This window comes from Scomber japonicus, chromosome 8, assembly GCF_027409825.1.
Source record: "Scomber japonicus isolate fScoJap1 chromosome 8, fScoJap1.pri, whole genome shotgun sequence".
NCBI lineage: Eukaryota > Metazoa > Chordata > Actinopteri > Scombriformes > Scombridae > Scomber > Scomber japonicus.
The window spans coordinates 20,405,678-20,431,851 of NC_070585.1; the positions used below are offsets into that span (position 1 = coordinate 20,405,678).

General features: G+C 40.1%; 2 protein-coding genes across 2 annotated transcripts; one reads left to right on the forward strand and one right to left on the reverse strand.

Moving 5' to 3' along the window:
- Nucleotides 1–2,040: 2,040 nt before the first annotated feature.
- Nucleotides 2,041–5,456, reverse strand: zic6 (zic family member 6). The gene is made up of 2 exons (XM_053324140.1): nucleotides 4,496–5,456; nucleotides 2,041–2,666 (listed from the first exon to the last, which is right to left on the reverse strand). Exons 1-2 carry the CDS (start codon nucleotides 5,454–5,456, stop codon nucleotides 2,041–2,043), a joined length of 1,587 nt encoding a protein of 528 aa, XP_053180115.1.
- A 7,892-nt stretch (nucleotides 5,457–13,348) lies between these two features.
- On the forward strand, nucleotides 13,349–16,151 carry zic3 (zic family member 3 heterotaxy 1 (odd-paired homolog, Drosophila)). The gene is made up of 3 exons (XM_053323889.1): nucleotides 13,349–14,339; nucleotides 15,191–15,354; nucleotides 15,969–16,151. The coding sequence occupies exons 1-3, from the start codon at nucleotides 13,349–13,351 to the stop codon at nucleotides 16,149–16,151; spliced, it is 1,338 nt and encodes a 445-aa protein (XP_053179864.1).
- The last annotated feature ends 10,023 nt before the right edge of the window (nucleotides 16,152–26,174 follow it).

The following is a 26,174-nucleotide window of genomic DNA, read 5'->3' on the forward strand; positions in this document are numbered from 1 at the left end:
TAGACTCTGCACCAGCACTAGCAGTGGCATTGAATTCAAGCTTTGCCCGGAAAGCTTCAAACAGAAATTTTAGCATATTTTTCTAAATAATGAGGTGTTGTTTTTTTAGTTGTTGTAGAAATTTACATTCTAGAAGGTACAAAAAACAAGCAGACGTGAGCAAATATGTCAGCAAAACCATACCTTGGATGAAGTGAAGCAAACATTTTACTATAACTAGTGTGTGCATCAAAAACAGAACATTTGCTTTTTTTGTTTTGCTTTGTTTTGGGTTTTTTTGCTTTTTCCCCGCCAACTTTTTCAAATTTATCACAAGCCAAATGACACAAAACAGCACATATCTGAGAGGTACTGCGATTTGGAAAAGTACAATCCAGTAAAATTATATATTAAGACTCAAAGTGAGGAGCTCATATTCTATGAATGTAATACAGTCAATTTTATGAATAAATAATGATGAATGGACAGTTTAGTTATGAGTACTTGGTCAATGCCATATTTTAAGGCTATTGGGTTATAATTGGGTCTGCATTGTGTTTACATTCAAGGTAAAACATTTTAAAGTGTGTGAGTGAGTGAGTGAGTGAGTGAGTGTGTGTGTGTGTGTGTGTGTGTGTGTGAGAGAGAGAGAGGGGGGGGGGGGAGAGAGACAGAGAGAGAGAGAGAGAGAGAGAGAGAGAGAGAGAGAGAGAGAGAGAGAGAGAGAATAAAATGGATTAATTCGATATAAATTCAGCAAAGTGGACTTCAAGTGGAAGCCGAAGGCAATATGAAGACTTGCCTTCTTGGGTTAGGGTTAGGAAAGTGTTTGTGCGTGACCCCGGCCATTATGGCGGCAAAAACACCTGTACCCCAAAAACTCACACAGTCATAGCGCAGTTAACTGAACTTAAGTCTGACAGAAAAACAAGGGCTCTTTGACGGAAAACATGCCGCCGGACTAAAGTGACCACTAGATTTTAGCCGGTCTGCAATGTCACTGTTCATTCACAGCATATTTACCTCAGTCAGGTCAGTTGTGTACATTAAGGCCTTTTTAAGAGCTGACACGGGACTAAAAACACTGGAGGATATGAGCGTATCCAAGCCGCTGCACAAACATGGCGTTGGCTACTGGAAATTATAAAAATGAAAAAAGTTTGAGTTCTCTATGAAAATTCATTGATTGGGTTTAACCACACACGCCTGATCAAAGAGAATATAGACACTTTAATAAAATATAGAATACATAATTAATTATACAGTGGCCTTATGTAGGCTACAGAACTGTAGGCCTATGCTAATTAAACGTTTTTAATAGTATCACGAACACTGTGGTTTATGCTCACACTGGTCTTACTTTGCACAGAAATGTGAAATATACATATAATACAAACAAGAGTACGAATGTGTAATGAAAAGAAGGCGAAAAAGGAACTTTAAGGAGTAAAAACCTACTGAGCCTCGCAGTATTTTAATTACAGACAAATGGTGCTTCAGGCCCATAATGCAGGCTTGTTAGGTCCCAAAATTAAACTTGAGAAAAGGTCTTTCAGACATTTATTTCATCTTGCGACATACATAAAGACATGAATAATGTTTCTATACTTTCCCGACATACATTACACCTATTTTACATTCAACAATGACCCCTATACGTAGGGCTACATTCAGCAATACTTTTCCTTTTACTTTCCAGTAATAGCCTATAAATTCAGAGGACCAAACACGCAGATTTCCATAAAATCCTTTGTCATTTTTTTCTCGTAAGATAGATAGCTTTAATAATTATGTAACACGGCGAACAATTAGGCATATACACTTTGTAAAAGTTCCTATATATAATATACTGTGGGGAGATGCAGCTAAGAGCCAAACCCGACCAAACAGGCCTCAAGACAACATAAAGCTCGCCACACTTCGCAATGCGAGATTTCCAATATAGGATGACTCAGAACGTGTCACTAAATATTTCATTCACAAACAAACAGATAGTAATAGTGATACAGCTTAGGCTATAACATGAAAAATAAGCCCCTAAAATTGGGTCCCAACTAGAATTCAGAGAGACGAAATGTTATTACACTGCTTTGGTGGGAAAGAGTCCACGCCGCTGTGGCATGTGTACCATCCATTCACAATACTTTTCTGAAAGGGAGATGTGGAGGGGAAAGTCCTCGAGCTCTGGGCAAAAGTGTGACCTGTCTGGCCACAGGGGTACTGGGAGGACTGGGACCTGTAGCTGCCTCTCTGTAGTAACAAAGGGTCCAATAGGGGCTGTGACCTATGTGGGGAGTAGTCCAAACTGCTGTCAAATGTGTGATGGAAACGTGACCTCGGGGTCGACTCGTCTCGACTCTCTGGGGACATGGGGACGTCTTGGGTGGAGGTGGGGGGTTGTGGGGGGCTGATCGGGCCTCCATCCGGGACTCGGGTTGACCTGGTCTCCGCAATGTGACCCCCGTCACCAGGACGCGCGTCGCTGCTCTTGGCGACTTGGGCCTTGTTGCAGTGGAGCTTCATATGCTTTCGCAGGGAGCTTGGGTGGGTGTAACACTTGTCGCAGCCCCTGACCTTGCACATGTAGGGTTTATCACTGGAGTGCACGTGAGAATGCTTCTTTCTGTCGCTGCTGTTCGCAAACCTCCGGTTGCAGCCCTCGAACTCACATTTAAATGGTTTTTCACCTAAACGTGCAGGGAAAAAAGAAATGACGGCGTGTTACGAATATGCTTACAGGCCCGTGCATGCTATCCTTTGCTATATAAGTGAGTACTCATGGCTACTATGTCAACTGAGTGCACTCCATATCTAACAATTATGTATACAACGTGAACCTGAATATACATACATACACACTCTATTGTCCACACTGTGAAATCACTATCAGGTCTCCAGATGACCTTGATCAGTGAGACACTTTCCAGGCCTCATCAGCCGTTATTAATGTTTCCACAATTCTGTAATAATTTGCAATAAAATGTTTATATCATCTAAAAGTGTCTAAGTCCTCTGAGTTCAAACTAGCTGCAACAACTTTAGTGCGTCCTGATTGCAACAAGTGAGGCAGTGAGTCTGCAGACTAAATCAACAAGGCTGGCGTTATAAATCCGTAATAAGCCTGCTAGGCCAAACACAAAGATGTGTTTGACTGCAGTTCATAGAATGAATCATTGCTATCAAGATGCTAATTTATCTTTTTGTACAAAATTGCCCACAGCTGAGCTGTCCCTCCTGCACACAGACTGATGGGGCGGACAATCATGAGCTGAACTCATAAATAAAAGTTTAATAGTCTGTTAAATAATAATTTTATAGTCCTGAGCTAATGGATGTCTTTTTTATTTGAAAAATACTTAATATATTTTCTCACATAAATTGTCTAATTAACAATTCACTGCGCATGTGCAGTTGTGTAATAACACGTCATTAAGCGTCCCCTTTCTGTCTCTTCGCTTTCATTAGTACACCAGAAGCAAAAGGATATGCTGAATAAAAAGCCTTTTTTCCCCTCCAGCCTCTTTTTTCACTTCATTTGTTAATTATATTTGAAATTTGAAATTCTGTATTTCAGTCAAAATTCTACCACAACCCCTGATGTCTGTGAAAAGAAGAATGAGATTATATTACAGAATAAATCTTCATCAATACTAGAGATGGCGTGCTCATGTCAGGGACGCAGTAGGGAAAGCCCAAAGAAAATGAAAATGAAATACCCTTCATGACAAGTAACAGGCGATCAAAGTGACAGACATTTAAGGAGGATAAGGCAATAAGTGTATTGTCTTTTCGAAATAGGCCTCATTTTGTTTAAATTCATAATTATTTCCAATTGTACTGACTTGAGGTCATCCTTCTACCCACTTCTATATTTCCTCCTTGCATCACTGTGTGCTGTGCTGTGCTACTGTTCCTGTGCACATCACATGAACTGAGTCCCTGGGAGGTAGAGACAGCGTAACGGCTACGTCACAGCTCTCCGGTGTCCCGGCATTTATTTAATAATTTCACTGAATGAAGTGGGAGAGGCACCCAAACCACTAGGCCCGCAGACTATACTCGTTCGTAACAGTTTTACTACTACTCGCCTGTGTTTCCTGCAAGGAGCCTTTAGATGCCCCCCCACCACCCCCCAGCCGCAAAAGGCAGACAGCAGCACAAAAAGAAACGGCTAGAACCAGCGCGAGAAGCTCTGCATGACAACATTTTTACAAAAATGGAGGCCTAAATAATACCAGCACCAGCAAACAACGTCAATAATAATAATAATAATAATAATAATAATAATAATGAATTCTATTTTCATCATATATTAAATCATGAAAAATAAAAAATAAATATGATCACACAAACAAACACTGCAAAACTGATCAATATAAATGAAAGTGCTTGTGAAGTTGAAAATTCTGACCAAATTTTAAATAAAAATGTCACCAATGAAAATGTGTTTTTATTATTATCATGGTTGTTTGTTGTTTTTTTTAAATGGTACATTTTATTGGGATTATGAACTAACCTGTGTGGGTCCTCTTGTGGATCTTTAAATTTTCTGATCTTGCAAAAACTTTCTCACAGCCGTGAAAGGGGCAGGGAAAGGGCTTTTCCCCTGTGTGGACTCTGACGTGGTTCACCAGTTTGTATTTGGCTTTGAAAGGCTTCCTGTCCCTCGCACAGTTCTCCCAGTGACACACATACTCAGAGTGGTCTGGTCCTCCGACATGCTCCACTGTCACATGGGTGACAAGTTCATACATGGTCCCGAAGGCTCTGGAGCAAGCCAGCTTCCCAACCCCCTCTTGGCCGTCACTCCACTTGCACACCAGCTCAGGCTTCACTGTTTGTTTAGAGCACCTGAGGAAAGCGTCGCCTCCTCCACGCTGAATTGCCATGTTCAAGGGCTTGTACAGACCCAGGAATTGTGTGACAAGTTGCTGGCTGTTTCCCTTGGGGCTGATAGTTTGGCCATAAGGGTGAGTCCGGGTGAGGAGGTCGCCAGGTAGACCCAGCATCATCTGGCCGCCGAGATCTCGAGTAGCGTCGCTAGAGCCATGGGCCTGCTCCTGATAACTTGTGAAAAAAGCATGGCTTCTGTTGTCTCTGCAGCCGTGAAAGTCACGATACCTTCCAATCCCGCCATGTTGGTTAGCTCTTGATGCCAGTTGATCAGTGACGGGTGGCATGCCGGCTCCAGTAAGATTGGCTCCAATGATAATGCCCCTAGGGCTGTGCTCTAACCGGTGGCTGCTGGGGTATCCAGAGTCTGAAAAATTGGGAACCGAATGGTCAACATATGCACTGGACCTCGTCTCGGGGTAGTCTCGCAAATTGTGCGAGGGGCAGAGTTTTAAGGAACTGCCAGTGGGGTGTCCCATGTGCTCTCCTGCCAAAGGTGGCAGCACCACGCTGGGTTCAGTATTGCTCTCCCCGGGGTTGACGCAAGAGAGAGGGCAGCCACTAAACCTCGAAAGGCTTGTCATGTTTTGTTGTGAGTTTGGCTATGCGTTTGCAAAATCAACCAATTCGGCACTCAGGATGCACCTAGAAATTCTGTTTCCATGTTCCGTGTTGTATATCATCTGCATGTGAAATTCTTGGCCGTAAACTTCGCAGAAGTAGGAACCAGACTCAATTTCGTTAAAGTTGGTGTGAGTCCCATGCCGTTCACTTTGCCCTCTTGATTTGTGGCAATAACCGTGGTAGTAAAAATGCTTCGAAACAGGCCATGGTGCAATATAAAAGCACAGCAGGCAAACCTGCTTTTAAAAAGGGAGCTTTGGGATTGGTTGGAATGCGCTGTGATTGACAGGCGCTGGGTTTGTTTTAAAAGGGACACGCAGGCGTTCACCGCACGACTCCGTTTTCAAATATCGCAGAGAAAATGCTTTGAAATGTGCCGCGATACTCCCAAATATTGCTGCGTCTCTAACTTCAGGCGCCTTGTAAGACCCCTTCTCTAAATCTAGACGTGGAAAAACGCGCGGGTTAATGTTTAATAATAACCATCTGATGAAAGTCAAGTGATTAAATGCACAGAGGGGCAAAACACAAGACACTCACAGCCGATCTCTTTTCTTTTATTTCACTGGAAATCTTGCCAGAGCAAATGTCCCACTCCTGCCCCGCAGGAATAACAGAGAGACTGACCACTGCATGTCCAGCCCAATTACTGTCACGACTCGCCTTCTGAGTGGAGTTCCAGTTTGGAAAAAACAGTGAAAGTTACAGAAAAGTTATTCTAATAACTCAGCCTGTTGTCTAAAAATATTAAAAACATTAACAATGAGTCTGCGAGTCACAAACAAGACGGCACGTTTTCTATAATAAGACATGTCCTGATGGAGGTAGGAGTATCTCTGTGTTACACTTTCACCTTAATGCATTTACATGAACACACATAGCCTACACGACTTGTTGTCCTCATGTCCTAAAAAAATAAAAATAAAACTTTTCCAATCCAAAGCAACAAGTAGTTCTGCATGACTCACCGGACAGCGCAAATATCTTTTTAAAAAGTTATTTCAAGAAGACATTTTCCAGCAGTGTAACTGGAGCATACAGAACAGGATGTACTATTGTAGGTTTGAGAATATATAAACTATTATATCAACAAACACACTTCTAATTAAGACAAATGAACAAGCATGCATGTTTCAGCTGGCTCAGTTGGGGTAAAATATAAATGAAGAAGTGACACACAGCAGAGGACAGGCTGCACTGTTCATAAACTTTCTTACTTGTGGGGTGCTGTGAGGACAGCAGCTCCACGCTTTCCATGCTCCTCTGTGAAGCACATATTTCTCTTAGCTTTGACGTACGTGGCTGTGATTGTAGCCTATCAACGCACTGCCTCTCTACCTAGTCCAGTTTAGCCAAATTCCTTTATCTGTTGCTTTTATTTCAATCTAGACGAAGAGGCACGCGGCTCTGGACTGCAGATTATAGGTTTAAGAAGGAAAACCCTTTAAGATTGTAGCTAATGGCGGAATTTTCAACTTTTTCTGAAAAAAAAAAATAGAAGGAAAAAAAAACCTTTCTACATTGTTATGCTGACGTCACCTGCAGTGGATCCTAGGCAGAGACAAAGCAAGGGGGGCCCACTTGATATTAAGTGCCGCAAAATAGTAGACAGGCCCAGGACTGGCCTAATTCAGTCATGATTGTAATAGACGCTCATGTTTGTCAACCTTTAACCCAACGCATTTCCGAGAATGATTGAGGGTTGAAGGCCAATAAACTGAAAGTTTCCAATCTGTCATTCAGATAACATAAAGGGCTCACAGACCTGCGCTCTAAATCAATTGAGCTCCTTACTTGCAACTAGAAAAAAAAGGAGGAAAAAAGGCCAAACAAGATGTCCACATTTGTGATTTAACATGACACCACAATTTTATGAGTCTGTTTTGGTTCACCTATCAGTAAATTAGGCTAAGAGCCAGTGAAGTGTGTGCAATACGGACCTTTCACTGTAATATACCGTTTTAAGAATATGATCATTTAAATACTCATGACATCTAAATTTGCCTAAATGTACAAATTGCCCCTAATATGGTCATAACTTAATTAGAGTTTAGCCTAATAAGCAGTTTTCCATAAATTACAAGTCTATTCATTTGTCTCCAATGCGGTTAGTAAGTGTAATAATGTGAATTCAAGAATTTAATGAGTAAATTTGTGTTTCGAATTTGCCAGATAAGTTTAACCAAACTTTAATTTTACAGGATCTGACTTGGAGTGGTAAGCTTAGCTTCAGAGCATCATACAATACGATTACTGTACAACAGTAATGGAAAAGACATGCAAATATGTACTGCAATTATTTCCTACTTTGTTTAGGACATTGTCATGTTACTCTAACAGCTTTCCAGATTTATTCTTTAAATTTCGCAAAATATCTTATTCTTACATAAGAATCTGTATAGCGACAAAACATTTACACTTTTCTATTTTACTACACATGAATGCATACACACTTTCAGTCTAAATATCTCAAATGTACCAAATTTTTATTTTTTGACATCTGCAATCCCCCACCTCCCAGCAGCCCTCTAGCTTTATAAATCCGGTTATTTGTGTTGGTTTGGTTGACAGGCCAGACAAAATCCTACTGACTGTTGCATTCAAAATATCACTCCCAAGCATCAAAACACTCATGTCAGGGAATACATCCATAAAGGTCCAAGTCACTCCCAGTACAGTAAATCTGGAGCAAATAAATGGCAAAGATGCTACACAGAAAATAAATAAATCTGATCCCAGTGCAAAAGCCATTGTTTTAATGCCATTTCATAAATTGGAATGAAAATTCTGAACATTTTCTTTTTTAAACCCTGGATAGCCATACGAAAAAAAATCTTGTAAAATAATGTTAACTAAGTTGTTTGGAAAATATTCACACAAAAGTGATAAACAGATGCGCGCACATAAATAAGTGTAAATGTGTGTATATGAATATAAGAATCGCAAACTATACTGGTCGGTGACTCACGTGAATGTAACACAAAATATTGTGAAAAATAAACAGAGAAGGAAAAATAACAAAATTAATTTGATCATGTATCCAAATCTGTGTGTGCCAGACAAACGTGTGTTCATCTACTGTATGTGGTAATAACAGGGATATCTAATGTGTGTGTGTACATTTAAACAACTGTAAGCGTAATTGTGGCGTGTGCTGCGATATTATTGGTGAGGGATGGCAGGGCACAGTCATGCCATGACTTTATGAAATTTAGATGAATTAACAGGTTTGGGATGAGTCCATTTGCAGACAGATGCTCCAGTAAATCACAGCAAGAAGTCAATTAGCCCTCTCCATCAGCCATATGAAGGCAAACACCGAACAGCAGTCACTCTAGATCCAGCTGACCATATAACCTATGAAATATAGACAATGATTTGTGCAGCTATTGCGCTATATGCCCATGTAAACCTGTGTTGAATCCTATGAAGTGAATGCAGAATGACAAAAAAAACGCTCCTGAGTCTGTTTCTTCACTGATAGACAAAAGAAAACAAACACATCCGCAGCCCAGAACTATACCCGATAGCAATGCAATACAGTCAGGCATTACATTGTGAAATTACAAATTACAAACACAGTGAAATTGTCATTCGTCATGTAACGCTCTAGTGTCTAGACAAAACCTGAGTAGTCATCAGCTGCTACACTTGCGGAAAAAAAACATATAATAACATTTGACACAAGCAGGCTGCATGTATTTGAAAATAAAATGCATGGAGTAAATATTTGATTTTTGTAAAATGATGAGCATTCTGAAAAATGGGAGGATATAAATGATGATTGTAGTTGGTAAACAGCCGTACTATAATTGAAACTAACGTGAGCCAAAATGGTAATTTATTTTATTCAGATAATGTATGAAATCACAAGTATGAATCTGAATGAAAGTATGAATGCAAAGCAGAACCTGAACATTTTACTGTTTAGGGCTCTGAAGAAAAATGTTGTGGAAAATGCACCCCAAGAAGCATAAGAAAAACAACAATTAAGACTCCGTTTTTAAAATGTGGGTCTGAGAGTTATGATATGCCACCTTACACCACCACAAAAACCTGCAAGTTCACACAATGTACATTTTTAGCAAAATAGTAAATCACTGTAGCAGTCATTCATTCGCACCACTGGGAAGCATTTATCATTTTTTTCTGTGTTTAGAAGGTAAAAATTGGAAAAACACATTCAAATACAGTGGTATGTAATAAATTGAAGTAATATGGTATTATATGGTATTGCAGAAGCAGATTTCACTTTTGTTTGGTCACTATTGAGTTAACTACAAGTCCACAAACTTGTCTATAGTACTAGCAGCCTGAGCCAGCCAAGTATAGTTGTAGGCTACAGGCCAGACAACATGGATTGAAGAAAAAAAAAATCACTCAAGTTTGCTCAAAGAAAAAAAAAATCCTGAAGACTGGGCTGCTACAGACCAATTTGTTGAGAAAAGAAAATAATGATCATGCATTTAGATCATTTAGAAAAATATTGAAATGCACTGACATAAAGCTTCAGGCACTAACCAGTCTAGTTCTAATAAATGCATAAATGTTAGTAGTTTACCATTAAGCCTGATGATTATGTTCTGCTCTTTTCCAACAGCATGGGCCTACTGTCACTGAGGTATGCACACTACAATATTGTGATATTTTAAAAAGGTAACGCGCATGCTCAGTTAGTAGAAGATTATGTTATAACCAATGGGGTATCCCAACGCCCAATGAGGTAATCCCAGCAGAGATAACTAAATAATCAAATTATACACATTGCACTCCTACAGAACAACCTGCTATAATTCAGATGTTGCATTACGCCTACATTAAATTAATCGTGACATTTTTCAAATTGTGTCAGACACTGGAGCTGAAAAATGAAGCATATTTACAGTTTTCTACAATTACAATTAATATCTCTTATAATTGAAATAAATACAACACATTGTTTTTAAATATAAAAACAAGACAATTTAACTGAGCTAATATTTCCAGAATGAAATAAAATAGAGTTGTCAAAAAAAAGGTGGTGAAAATGTCATAGCAAAGTGCGGCACGCTCGAGCAGCGGTGTAAAATATTTGGTTTGAGTGAGCCAAACGGTTAACAAAAGTGCAGCTTTACAGGAGGTCTATAAAGCTGTCTTTCTCCCTGTTTCTTAAGTTTCCCCATTTTCTATTGTCCAGTAAAAAATGACTATTAAAGCGCTGAAGCAGTCTGCTCCTTTCATAAAAAGGCAGAGGCAGATTTTTTTTCAACAAGAATTTTGAAACTAATAGTCAAAGTATATCCTAGCTTTGTCACATGACATATCATTAGAAAATGTGTTTGAAGCCCTTCAAAAACTAATTAAATAAATAAATATTTAAGAAATATCACTGTACCAGAAGAGACCTGCAGTTGTTTAAAATTGTTCATCATGCAACAGTTGCTTTACATTAGGCCTAACTGATGACAGCCCCCCCCCCCCCCACCCTCCACCCTCCTCAGCAAGAGCTCAGTGCCTACGCTGTTCCGTTGCTCACAAACATTTGTGACTCATCTAAACCATGTTACTTAATTATTTCACAGTGATAATATGGCTGCAAATACACGCATATAACCTTAATTGGCTTATTGAGCCTTCGAGTTTCAACAAGCCAATAAAATATGGAGGGAATACAGGAAAACCTTAACAGGCTGCTTGTCACTTGTGGAGGTTCACAAAGGTCGCCATAAATCACATAGTGTAAAACTGCAAAGGCAAACTCAGTTAGCGTTTTGCGTGCGTGCGTATGTGGTTGGGTATGTGTGTGTGTGTGTGTGTGTGTGTGTGTGTGTGTGTGTGTGTGTGTGTGTGTGTGTGTGTGTGTGTGTGTGTGCTGTGTGAGAAGTCGAGTGAGTGAGTGAAAGGGGAGTAAACTGTGAGAGGTTATGCCTTGGTGGCGAGAGAGAGGGGGGAGAGAGAGAGAAAAGGGAGAGAGAGAGAGAGAGAGAGAGAGAGAGAGAGAGAGAGAGAGAGAGAGAGAGAGAGAGAGAGAGAGAGAGAGAGAGCATCTTACGGAGGAAAAGGGAAGATGGAAGGGATCTCATTCGTCGTTTTGCTTCAGATAAGTTGTTGAGTTATGTGTAAAAAGCGCAAGTTTACGGCGACCATAACAAAGAGGTATGCAGGTTCTCGCAACAATTAAATTACCATATGAGTAACAGGCCTAAACAGGCTATCTTCACATCAAGAAAACGAAATCACATGCGTACATACCTCCAGAACCTAAATATAATAAACTGTACTTTCACATATTTCTAAAACATGCACTTTACACTGGCATACATCATACCAGCTTCTTAGTCATACTAAAAGATGACAGATAAGTAAGAAAACTCACCTTTTCAATCTATAACTCTTTCTCGAGGAAATGTTCGGGGAGTGAATGCAGTAGGTTGAGGGCGAAAGCAGAGTGAGGGACTGATTTGAAGATTTTTTTTTTTTTTTCTTTAGTCCAGATCCCCTAAAATAAAGAATGTGAGCTCCTTCCTGGGACAGATTGAGGGGGGAAAAGGATGTGAAAGGATTGGAGTTAAAAAGCGCCGCTTGAAGCACTCAGCGCGTCTCTGAACTTGATCAGATTTTATGTGTCCTGCAGCGAGTCAGCGGCAGCCCTGTGAAACTTGCTCAATGGCACGAATTTTTTGGCTGAGCGAAAAAATCTCAGGATATTACAATTACTGCCATCTTTCTTTCTGTCCTTTATTCCTCCGTCTTACACCCTATAGAGCTTTGCAAAAAAAAAAGAAAAAAAAAAAAAAAAAAGAAAATACCCCCTCCCCTTTCAAGCGGCTTCAAGAAAGCCACATTTTGGAACTGTGCCAAGTACATTCAAGTTTTCAGTTAATAAGAGCCAAACTGGTCACATGAAAGAGGAAAAAGCACGCAGATAAGTCAATATAGATAGATAGATAGATAGATAGATAGATAGATAGATAGATAGATAGATAGATAGATAGATAGATAGATAGATAGATAGATAGATAGATAGATAGATAGATAGAGACTTCACAAAAATATCACTTGGATACAACATATAAGTCAGTAATTTCAGATTTCTATGAACATACAGGCTCTTGTGAAAAAAGTTAATTTACTTTCAAAATGTAATGAAAACTTTTTATGAATGAAGAAAGCATAATATTATTTATATTGTTTCTTTAAAATAAGTTTTGTGCGGATTCTGTTTATGAAAAAAAAACCTGCAGCAGATATTACAGCTTGCACATATTCTATTTATATATTCTATTTTATGTACAAGTATTGTGGAGTTTCTGGTGGAGTAAATTGCATAGGACTGCGTGAGCCATGCGCCGCACATATAACACATAGGATCTGCGCTAGAGTGCTCTGTATACCTGCAAAATAATGCCTGTAAGAGCCAATCAAATGAACCCAATCGAGACGACCTGCCATCTTCAATACCAAACTGTGCCAATCACCAGAAATCTAGCCAATTAACACCCTCCTTCGAAGTCACGTGTCAGAAGGGTAGCTAAGCGCTGATTGGTTGTCGTAGCACTGCCTCCCGAGTTCATTTATGTTCTGGGAGTGAGTGATTGACTTTATCAGTCCAAGGACATCATCCGCCTGGAAAGGGGGGGAAGTTTGATCCTCTTTCTCACGGATCGCAGTCAACGGGAGTTTTTTTTCTCCCAACTCTTTACGCATAGGATTTTTCCCCGTTTTGGCTTGGTTTGGTTTTTTTTATTTCAGGATTTTTTTGTGCAAAACGTGGTAAATCTCGGCGCGGCGTTTGCAGCTTGCGCGCTCCGCTAAACTGGATTTTAAATTTATTTTCTGTTTTCTTCACATCTCCTAAGTTTGCTTCAAGCTCATGACTATGCTTCTTGATAGCGGTCCGCAGTTCGCATCGTTAGGAATGGGGGGTTTCGGGACACCAAGGCACCACGAAATCGGTAACAGAGACCCGAGTCTGGGACTCAATCCTTTCTCCGATTCCTCCCACTCCGCAGCGTTCAAAATCAGCCCCGTAGCTCACGATATTGCCTCCAGTCAGACATCAGCTTTCACCCCGCAAGCCACTGGATATGCAGCCGCGCTGGGACACTCTCACGGCGGGCAGGTGGGCTCGTACAGTGGGGGAGCGTTCAATTCAACACGGGACTTTCTCTTCCGGAACCGGAGCGTTGGAGAGCCCACAGCGCCGAGCGCCCAGCATGGGATCTTTGCAGCTTCGGCGGGGAGCCTCCACGGGCCGCCGGGGATCACCGATAACCCCGGACATCTGTTGTTTCCAGGACTTCACGACCAGGGGGTGAGCCACACTTCACCGAGTGGACATGTAGTTAACAGCCAAATGCATCTTGGCTTACGAGGGGACATTTTCGGAAGACCTGATCCGTACCGTCCGGTCGCAAGCCCTCGGACGGACCCCTACGGGGCTCAGCTCCACAACTACAACCATCCTATCAATATGAACATGGGGATGAATGTGCCGACACACCACGGTCCAGGGGCCTTCTTTAGATACATGAGGCAGCCGATTAAACAAGAATTATCCTGCAAATGGATAGACGAGAACCAGATGAACAGACCCAAAAAGACTTGTGATAGGACTTTCAGCACCATGCATGAGATGGTCACTCATGTGTCCATGGAGCACGTCGGCGGCCCCGAGCAGAGCAACCACATCTGCTACTGGGAGGACTGTCCGAGAGAAGGGAAATCTTTTAAGGCCAAGTACAAACTCGTCAACCACATCCGTGTGCACACAGGCGAGAAACCGTTCCCATGCCCGTTCCCCGGATGTGGGAAAATATTCGCCAGATCGGAAAATTTGAAAATCCACAAAAGAACACATACAGGTAGGCATCAACAATACGGTGTAGCCTAACGACGTGCGTAAAATAATATTTAAAGCATGTAGCTATTGAGAAAAGAAATGTTGTCCCCATACATATTGTTTCAGAGTGCTCCAAAATTAAGAGTGCATGTTTTGTGTTGTTTACAAGTACCATTTGAGAACTTGGGCCAACGCTGAATAGTTTTTACTGCTGTTGTCAAATTGTTGTTTGTGCTGTTTATCATTATTAACCACATGGATAAATCAGCCGTGGTCCCATAATGCACTAAATGTGATGTAAGTCCCTGGAACAACTTTAATGTTCTGTTAAATCTCATTATAACTCGTGTTTTGTGCTGAGGAGTTGTGTATAATACTGTTTATATACCACAGATATACTTTACTCACTTTTCAAACTGGAAGTGTTGTTCTATTAGCTGTGTAGGCTATTTAGGAAGACTAAAGACTTTATTGCTTTTTGTGCGTCTCATACAATTGTTTTCTGTCTGTGTTTAGATTTCCTGCTCCGTGTTCGCCCATGGCATGGTGCAGAAAATGCCCTGTTGATTCACTGTTTACTATATGAGAGCAGACGCACAGAGCAGGCTAGTAGTAGCATGAAGGAGCAGGCCTCTTGAATAAATAAAGCCTGACAGAGCAGCGTGTAGTAGTGGAGCTGTATCCATGTCGCCCCGAAAATGTAGGTTACTCTGTTATATAATAGGCTGCAGTCTGTAGACAATTTACATCTCCGAGCTTCTGGGTTTACAGGTGGTGTTACAATGGGAGTTTGTTTGTGGACTATTGGAGTAATTCACGACCTGTGTGTATGTATGTGTGTGCGTATGTGTGTGTGTGTGTTTAATCTTGCAGGTGAGAAGCCGTTTAAGTGTGAATTTGATGGCTGTGACAGACGCTTCGCCAACAGCAGCGACAGGAAAAAGCACATGCATGTGCACACATCAGACAAGCCATACATCTGCAAAGTGTGCGACAAGTCATACACACACCCCAGCTCTCTCAGGAAACACATGAAGGTAATTAACGTCTTCATTACTCCTTAAACACATTAACACACACACACACACACACTCACTCTCTCTCTCTCTCTCACACACACACACACACACACACAGAGACACTCCACCACCCCCAACAGACAAGGACTATCACAACTTCAGGCACTTTCTCAGATGAAATATCACTGTCAAGCTGCAAAAAACACTATTTAACATGCAGTTAACTTATTACGATACTTCAAATCTTAGTTGATTGAAATATAGTAACACGTGGATTGTGTGTATTCCACTTGTAGTAATTATTTGACACTAGACTGACGTTTGCCTCTATGTTTTGTTTATGAAAGTGAATGAAACCTCATTTTAAGCAGAAACGTTTAATTATTATAAATGATTATATCAACTGATATTTAAAAAATGTACTTTAAGGAAACATTTTACATTTTAAGAGAAGTTAATGTGGGTATGTTTTGCAGTGCAGAGGATGTGCCTGTTTCAAGTTTGCTGCTGTTATAGTTTTCCTATAAACATCCAGACATAATCTCCATATCAAGCCACTTTAAGAGCATTAATGAAGTGTCAGCGACTGAACGTTAATGTCGTCCTTGTTTGTTTGGTTTTTTTTAATGCAGGTACATGAGTCTCAAGGATCTGAATCGTCTCCAGCAGCAAGCTCCGGATACGAGTCATCCACACCGCCAGTGCTGGTTTCAGCCACCACCGAGGACCCGACAAAAACACCGCCGTCAGCCGTGCAAAACACGTCTGGTCACAGCGAAGGACTGGCACCCAACTTTAATGAATGGTACGTTTGAAGTCAGAAGAACAAACTCTCTTCTCAATGTGGACCACGGGGTTGAGGATAAATGAGGATGAAAAAAAACCCTTAAAAACTATTCCTGTTCACTTCTCACACACACACACACACACACACACACAGACACACACACACACACACATACACACACAGACACAGACACATACGCTCACATACACACATACACACACACACACACACACTGTCAGACACACACACAAATGGGATTTTGGGACAACAGCAACAGGAGATGAGAGCAAAAGCCAGCACCAAGCAGGCCACGTCCGTTCTCAGGATCACGAAAATTGACTTTTATTCCGCAATTTTGAGGAAATCAAAATCAATCACAATTAAACAAAAAAAAACGTAATACTTTCTCAGTATAAATAAATGTTTTTTTATCTTTTAGTTTACAGATTTCAGAAATAAAAAAATTGTTTTATTTTTCATTTTATGTATTTTCTCAAAATTTTTATTTAAAAAAAAAGAATAAAAAGGAAGAATATTTCACGCTGTTTTATATGACGGTGATGCGCTTGTTGTCGCCTCTTCAATTGATTGTTGGAACTTCAAACAGTCTTAAGAAACGTGCCAAAGTCTTTGTCATGAACTTGAACACAGAAAAAAAAATCATAAATAAATATTATACTCGTGAATGTATTTCCTTGTTTGATGGGGTCGAATCTGTTGTCAACGTCCGTTTTCAGGTGGAGAAATGTGGTATTAGGTTACGATTGTTACCGTTGAATATAACGTTGCCTTTTGTTAATACCGTTGTAAATACATATCCATGATGCCATATTTATCAATTTGTAATTTAATTATGGGTATAAGTTCTGAAACTTAAATGATATTTATGGAAATGTTTTTCTAACAAGAAACTGTACAGTTTTGGTCATAACCAGCTTAACATTGAACAAATGATAAACTCTAAAGCTCCAACATCGCGATTGTATCCTTCTGTTTTTTTGTTTGTTTGTTTTTTTCTTTCTTTTTAACCAATAGGCCTACATGTGTCTTATTTGGATCGAAGAAATCATCTATATGAATATTATGGATTTGTCTATAGTATATAATGCAGATATTTCCGTCACTTTTTATTTTCTTTATGAGACCATTGACATGTAAATCATTGACTTTGTAGAACTGAGTTCAGTTGAGCTAAGAAGCTATAAAACGGTTCTGTTGATATCTTTATTTTTGGCTAAATTTCAACTTTTTTGTGTATTTTACTTTTATAGAATCAGAAATAGATGTCAATTCGTAGCATAAACTCAGTATTGAAAAAAAAATAAACCCATCAGCCTACTACACTCTGCCTATAGACGAGTGTGAAAGTTCATGATTTCCAAATCAAGATGACAGTATTTTGAGTCTTTAAAATTCGGGTCAAGCGCCCAAATATATGCGCCTGTATGGCAATCTTTATAGTTCCAGCAATGTCTTTGTGCAAGTATGTTTAAATGTGTGCATCGGCGACAATGGAACTGTCACAACACAGTATCTTCAAAAATAAAAAAAGTTTTTTTTGTCTGTCAGCTTGCATTGTTTTAAATGTAATTCTTCTGTGAAACTAAGCGTGTTATTTGTTGTGGTGTTGCATATAGAGCAGTTTGATTACACATTTGCTTGTTTTGTGTGAATAACTTGTCAAGATGACATTTTTTTGTGTTAACAAAAATTTAGTGGAAGGAATTCTAGATCTATGTGGGTTGGGGGTGGGGGGAGGGGGGATACGTTCAGTGGCAAAAAGAGTTACAGCATTGCATTGTAACCTATTCTCAAGAATTAAATATTATGCATACACAAAGTATATTGTACTCATATGAGAACAATTTCAGACCACCAGCACTACTTTTAAAATAAAATGTAAAAAAAAAAACAGTACCTCGTGACAGTGATATATGAAATAAGTTTATTTAAATAATTTAAGGAATATATGTTTTATATGCTATTTTCTATACCTTAATTTAAAAGAAGTACTTTTTCTTATTCCCGCCACCTTTCTGCCCCATGTCCAGAGGTCAGAGAAAAATATCTGATGTATAAACACAGACTAGAATGTGATGTTGTAACACTTTCTGGGAGAAATGGGTCACACTCCAAGTTATTCCTGAAGAGCAAAAATGTTTTACTGATGAACTGTGTCACTGTGCCACATTGAGGCAAACCCTGTTACAACAGCAGGCCTATGCGTTAGCCTTTGTAGCTGCCAGAGGCAAAAGGTTCCTTGTACTTTTTAGGCTACTGTATGTTGGTTGATTTGTTTTACCAACTATTTATGAAGAAATGTGAACGGAAATTTTGACTGAAATTAAAAAAACATTATGAAAAGAGACTTTCGGACTGCGACGTTGATTCTTATCACCATGTTGTTCCACTGCCTGCATCTCTCTGCATAAAGCCGACACTCTGCTTGCCATGCTGTTTGTATCAGACTTGTAGGAGTCACTTGAACTTGACACTGATTAAGGCGCCATCTTAGTATCTTGGCTGTGTGTGTGTGTGTTTGTGTGTGTGTGTGTGTGTGTGTGTGTGTGTGAATACTAGGAGATGAAAGTTAGAGAACCACTTTTCATGGTAGATAGTATAGGAGCTTTTAGATTGGGAGGGGGTCTTTCCTCTTACAAAAGTTGCACATGCAAAGTTGTTTTTGTGTTTTGTTTTTTGTTTTTTTTAATGAGCGCTTACACATTCTAACAATCCTAACGTGCAGAGTGGAAGACGGGCAACTGAGGACACTGTGTGACCGTGAAAGTGGAGTTGGATACGTTGCCAAAAGTGGTGCTGCCTCGGCGTCTCCCACTACCCGATTAACAAGGAACCGTTTCATAAAAACAACCAAAGGAGTTAACTCACATCAATGGACGCCATAATAAGCATTTAAACGGCGAAAATAATCAGTCTGAATTGCAACAAGAGCTCATGCACAGGCCTGAAATCTCTAATATTATACAGTGTCATTTATCCAGTATTTTATTGAACAAAATCCGTTTAGATGAAGGAGGGGGGAAACAACAAATGAGCAGAGCGCGCTATTTGAAACACTAATTTAAGGCGGAGACTTTACTGTTTTACTTGCCATAGGAAATCCTCTCAGCTAAAGCACAGTGTTACCCCCACAAGGTGTCATCCCCCCCCCCCCCCCAACCCCGCCTAACCCCCCAATATCTTTCAACTATAAACAGGTTTAAGAGTATTGATTGTATTTTTGAACTTTTGCGCAAGCGCACCCATTTCATCCCGTTTGATTTCATTTCTTTTCACCCCCTTCGCTCTACTACCCTCTTCCCCATCTCATCCTCCCCCCCCCCCCCTTCACCCCCTCCCTCCCTTCCTCTCATGCCCGGCTCGTCTAGTCGCACATTTCAAGTTCCTCCTCTCAGACACCGTGACGTCAAATAACCGAGACCCGGCTTTCTCCGAAACACGACAGGCACACATGGAAGCTGCATTTTTACGCACGCATCAGTGACGTGCTTGTTGCCGGTATAAAGAAAGGTAACTGCTCTCTGAGCTCTCTGCCATGCAGTAGGTGATCACCATAAGAGAAGAAGGAAAAAAATGTTAAAGTAATACATGCACTATTTTTTTTAAGCACCAGCACATGGGTTAGGCTATATCTGCACTGCCATTACACCGATTTAATGTGGATTTGGGTCATTGCTGTCATATTAAACCGGGTGTATAATTCTGCAAATGAAACGTTTAGTTGTATTTACCTTTACTAACCATTATTATTGTCTATGCACGTGCTTTATGCTGATGCCCAATAGGCTACAAGTCATCCTTTCCAGATTATGTGAGAAACTGGAGCAGGCGATGCAATCCAAAGAGGACGAGAAAAAAAACATGAAAGACTCCTTTCTGGTGGATTCTCAATGGATTAGAAAGCAGTGATGGTCACGTGGATGCAGTTGTGTGAAGACTAGCGGCTGTGGGCTATCACAACAATGAATCCTCCGTAGCAGACTACAACTGGCTCTGAATTACGTTAGCGCTCATTCATCTCCAGTTATTTTATGGATTGCTATACTAGGCTGCAGTCTGTGGAGCCGGAGGATGGCAGCTGAGTGCTGGCAGCGAGCAGTAGCCTATAATCTCTATCTGCCTATAGGGTCTGCCTGTAGTAGCCGGAGGAGGAAGGGAGCGGAGGCTGCTGGGGGAGTAAGGGGCTCTAGTCTCTTTGGGGAAAAAATAAGACAGAGTTGTAGTGGGAACTCCTGGCTCGCGCCTGGTCGCTGAAGTTTGATATTGGATTGATTGGTCCAAACCCGTCTCCCGTCCTCCGTCTCTCCAGTAGTAAAGTATTTGCTGGCTAAGCAAGAGAGCGCGCTCTAAGAGGATAAACCGACACACGCAGGTCCCCAACGCCTTTTGTCACGCAAAGGAGGCTGTGATCTTAATAAACCCAGCGGCTAATTTATCACTCATTCATAATTTAGCAATTATTAGACGCAAAATGCACAGACTTTATCTCAATGAATTCAAAAGTTACCCCAATTTGTAAAAGCTCTCGCTTCACATAGAAGAGTACTTGTTTGAGGCTTTTAGTTGGCTCTGTTAAAGCTTTACTGTGCAGGCTGCAGAGTCTTGCTCAAGGGCACTTAAGCAGGGCACTTGATGGCTTATTGGCTGATTAGGTTTACTGAGAGATTCAGGATCGCAGTTAACCCGTGCACATCAGGACCAAACTCCCGTCTGTCACACCCCAGGATGTTGAGATTTGCTCTCATTACTGCTCTAAATAGACAAGATCCCGCCAAAATTGAATAATCGTGAATTAATTCCGTCATCTGAGCATGTCTCTGTGTGTAGGGTGTGCAGGGTTTATCTTTCCACATATAGCAACAGAACAAGTTAACATAGTGGATTACTGAGTATTTATGGCAGCGGTTTCTTTAATCAAAGCATTAAGCCTGTACGGGTAACCTCAATATTGTGTCACTGAACGCACCGTGACAATTAGATTGAAGTGAGATGGATTTGTAACATTATAAGGAGAAAATATGTCTTGATAAACAAATTGGTTATAGCTAAATTGCAAAATAGCTATAACATACATCTGATAATTGCTGAACTGAGTGCTTCCATTTGCGCGGAAGTTAAAGTGCTCGCCAATTATCGATGCTTATTTCACCTCCAGCAGGGTGTTGAATATGCATTCACAAAATACCTTAATCCACGGTGTGTCTTTATATCTTAACGTGTTTCATGGCTTTTGTGATGCAAACTGATTAACACAATGGCTTTGTCTTTGAGTTCAATTATTCGTCAAATGACTCTAAGAGACATTTACATACACCACATCATACTGTATAGTGTAGCCTGCAGGCATTTCTCCTGATGAGGAAGTGAGTGAAAGTGTTCGGCCTGCCAATTCTGAAACATTAAGTGTTATGAAGCTACTCTATAAGTGTAAGTTCCTAAAGCACACATACAGTACTTAGATATGAGTATGCTTAAAATGCCTAACTCATGGTTCCTATACTCCACTAATACTGGCCAAATGTGCACAAAAACAGCCCCCAGCACACATAAAACAACCACCTCTCAAATAATATTTCTATTATGCTACGAGCTGAAAGACACACTATTAGTAGCGTGTCCAACAGGAGACAGCCCTAATTCCCCAACATCTGGCGGGGTGTCAGAAACTTGATGAATTCCTTATCAGAGCAGGCGCAGGAATCAACATTAATAGGTCCCCGGAGTGAGAGCTCCGGCAAATGCTCATTCAGCAAAGCAGATGTTTGGCAATTGTGCTTTGCATTTGTCTTTTGACAGATATATTTTCAACACTTTTGAGAGGTGGTAAATGAGCAATTGACATCATTTTAATGACCCGTTGCTCTGCCCTGCACGCTGCGGTTCCCCCCCAAAACCAGCGCAATAACAAGAAGGTCCCCCAGAGGAGTGAAGTCTACAGTTTTATGAATCATTGAACAGCAGGTTATTGGAGTAGGTGTGATGATGAGTTTTTAATTGTTCAGCAGACCAAACTGCCACTGTCTGTAATTAAATTTTGATTAAACCTAAAGTAAAACAGTATGTTTGGCTGTTAAGTAGTCTGCAAAGTCATCTAAAAAGCTGGATTTGTTTCAGCTTGCATGAATGGCATGATTCAACACTTTGAACGAACCTTTCACCTGAGAGCCTTCCCTCTGTCCCGGGACAACCTCCACCTCGCAGGACGACTCTCCCCTGAGGGGACGGACAGCAGCGCTCACATATTCATCACCCTTTCAAACTAAAGAGGACAATGCTCGTTAATGTCCCCCTTTTCTTGAGATAATGAATTAGATTTGGATAGTGCCTTTCCATTATTTAAACACTTCATTCATCGCCTCCCGCAGTAATTTCCTTGCGCTTGCGCGATAGATAGATAGATAGATAGATAGATAGATAGATAGATAGATAGATATATAGATAGATAGATAGATAGATAGATAGATAGATAGATAGATAGATAGATAGATAGATAGATAGATAGATAGGTCCTTCACAAAAATATCACTGGGATACAACACACTGAGAAACAAAAGTAGCCTATATCTCTTGCACAATTCCGATTTGTGCCCCAGAAATGCCAATCAACGCAATAAAAGGCGAGCTCTGGTTGCATAATGTTTGCGCAATCTTTAATCCGTTATGGATATGCATGAGGCAGGGATAGCACCGTGAATAACAATCCGCTTGATCTAACCAAAGCTTCAGCACGTGTGTGCGCGATTTCTAGCGTCACTCAAGCAAAAAGCACAATGAAAAATAATGACTGAAATTTATTTTTGGGGGTTTGGTGGGAGGCGGACGCGCTTTTTATTTCAGAAACACAGTTCACTTACTTTTATAGAGTGACAATAATCTTACTTTACTAGTGGAAATATGTTTTTGAATTAGTGTGTTTTATGATAAATTCATGTCATCCTTTATGCAGCTGTTGATTTACCTCTACATCAGTGTCACTATCAGCGGTGGCTGCGGCGTACGCTGTAGGCCACATAGGCCTAAAGCATTAAGTAAGAGAGTGGGCACCAAATATGTGAGATGTAGACACACAGGTCTATGCTTGTTTCTATACACCTTTCATAAATACACAATCCCATAGGTTTTCATCTGGTTTGTTCAAAACCAGATGGAAACTGGTCAGTCAGCTTTTTCACCCGACAGCTACCAAACGTCAACCTTGACCCCGACTTGTCTTTTGTCCAGAGGACTGGGAGGACTTTGTCTGGGCTGGAGTTAGCATTGCTACACTTCATTTTAGTCCAAGTTCATTGTTTAAGTTCTTGGACTGGAGGAACTATATTGTTGCACTTTTTGGGCTCCAATTTAAATCTTGCTTAGGACACCGACATATTTTTCTGTCTCCTGCAAAATATTGCTGTTTTGCACACACTGAAATGCAGTTAATAATTATTAGAGCATAAAAAGTAAAAATATGTATAGGTGAGTACAAGTTTTGTTCTCACACTTTTCAATTTCCCTAGATGAGACATCAGTGTTAGCAGTTGTCACTTAAACTCAGAATATCAAGTTTGACTTATATTTGACTAAGAATTTACATATGAATTGTAAGTAAAGTACTTAAAGAAACACATTAACAGATCAAGTTTGTATTTGAGGAAAATTCCCTAATTCCTTGCCAAAATCTCTGAGTTCCTTCATAATTTGGAGAATCGCTAAAATGCTGTAACTAATAATTTATTTATAAATAAACAAAAAATATATTTATGTGCATTTTCAACTGCTTTCTACAGGATTACCAAAACTAAGAGCCACTACAGAAATATTACTGTGTTTGTTAACATCTGTGGCTGGAGGCAGTGTGGGAAGGATGACTGTGAAGAAAGAGGAAATGAGAGACATAATAGCAAACAGAAGCCTGAATCCATAACAACAACAACAACAACATCAACAATACAGGCTGGATTTTCCACACAATGCTCAGGACCTTGTTGTGCTCTTGTCAGTCCATGATCAGAGGTGATCTGACAGTAATAAGATGTGTTTGGGTAGCTGGGCCTTGCAGGAAAGCACCAGGTTTACGGGTGGGTGGATGGCAGGGGTTCTACAGCTAAAGGAGAGTGATATTCAACAGCTGTGTTATACAGGTTTTCAACAGCCATAATAAAAAGTGTTAGACATAGCACCAGTTATTTTCTCCCCACTTTTCCACTAATGTAGACTTGACTCTCCCACTGTGCCTTTTGGCCAACAGTACACCCCTGCCTTGTATTTTCACAGCATTAGACATACTATTATTCTGTGGCTTTTTTGTTTTTTTGTTTTTTTGTTTTTTGTCTCTGGATATATTTTCACAGATCTGTCTTGAACTAACCAACAAAGCAGTCAAAGACATTTTCTCCCTTTGAAGTATCAACAATCAGTCCCATCCTGATGGGAAACAATACAGTGTGATTGCACACCTTCAACTTCTGTCATACTTGCTGGACAGTGCAAATTTTTGTTTTGTTTTGTGTTTCTATAAAATGATCTCCATCCTAGGACAATAACAGGCGAGCCGGGATTAGAGAGGAAGGAGGAGGTGTAGGAGGAGAAAAAGAGAACCAGGTAGGAGGGCCTGGTGAAAGGGGGTAGAGGGATGGGAAAGCCAGGTGCTGGTGGAAATTGGCAGGCGATTGCCAAAGCGACCTCATGCCAGGATAATGCATGGGGCCATAGGTGTCCCCCAAGCCAATCACAACCCTCATGCTGATAGCTTTTCAATGCCTGTGGGACAATCTCTTCAATAATTGCTTTTCCTGTTTCAATTCTGGTCTCAGGGCCCATAACAAAAGAGAAGGGACTTTGTTTCTCACAACCATGGCAAAAGTGCGTGCACTATTGTGTTTGGAGCCATTCGTATTCACCGTATAGTTTAAAATAGTACTACAATTTATCTTAGTATGTTATCCACAACACCAACCTTACGTGTTTAAATTATGATTAAAAGATTACTTCAGAATCACTTCCAGAATGATCGAGAGTGTGCTTTCAGACTTTGATTGGCAGATCCTTCCATAATATATCACACATTTTCCATAAGTGAACCCTTGGAGGTTGTAAACTTATCTCCAGTTTGTTAAAAAGTAACATAGCCGAATATTTTCATATGTATCTCTGAGACACCCAATCCATCCTCAGCTATGATGACATATGACATATTTCTCTCCTGATGGAGGGAGAGAACCTCAGAGGGCCGCAGTGAAACCTGAAACCTTTCTCCACCGTTCCCTCCAAAAAGTCCCAAAGTTAATGGAAAGTTTGACTTGTTGCTCTAATAACAATTATAGTAATTTCAAAAACCTTTTTTTTCCTCAAAATAAGTTATTCACACTTGATTTTTTTCAGTTCTGTGTAAGTTTTTTTTACTTTAAAACCTTAAATTCATTTACTTTTTTAGGGATGTAAGGATTTTTAAAATACCAAATATTCAAAGCAAAATTTGTTAATATGAATTCTGCTATTATTAAGTACCGAGATTATTATTTTAAAGAATTATTATCGTTATTATTAGCATCATTTTATCCTTCTTCTTCTTATAATTCTTTTTGTTATTAATATTATCATCATCATTATTATCATTATTATTATTATCATTAGTTCATTTATATTATTAAACACGATGCTCAAATCAGATTGTGTGAAAACTCCTGCTGACTTCAGCTTTATTTTTCATGTTTGTCCATTTGATGTCTGCATGTGGCGCATTCACAATGAAAAGAAAACCCACAAGGCCCATTTCTTTCTGCAGCAATAACCTTCCTCTTGCCGCTTTGCACAGATCAGAATAATAGAAAAAGAAAATGTGCGCATTTGTCATTATTAACGACTCACTTGTCTTGTCCTTGAAAGGTTTGGCCGCAGTGAAGTCGAGGAAACCGATTCCAATCAAAGCAGAGGCACTTTCTATAGAGGCAACTCTTTTTAAGCATCGCTGCAACACTGAGGAAATCCCTTTTTATTTAAAGTAACCGTTCAGTTCAGTAAGTTTAAGTAATTACCACGTTGCGTCGGC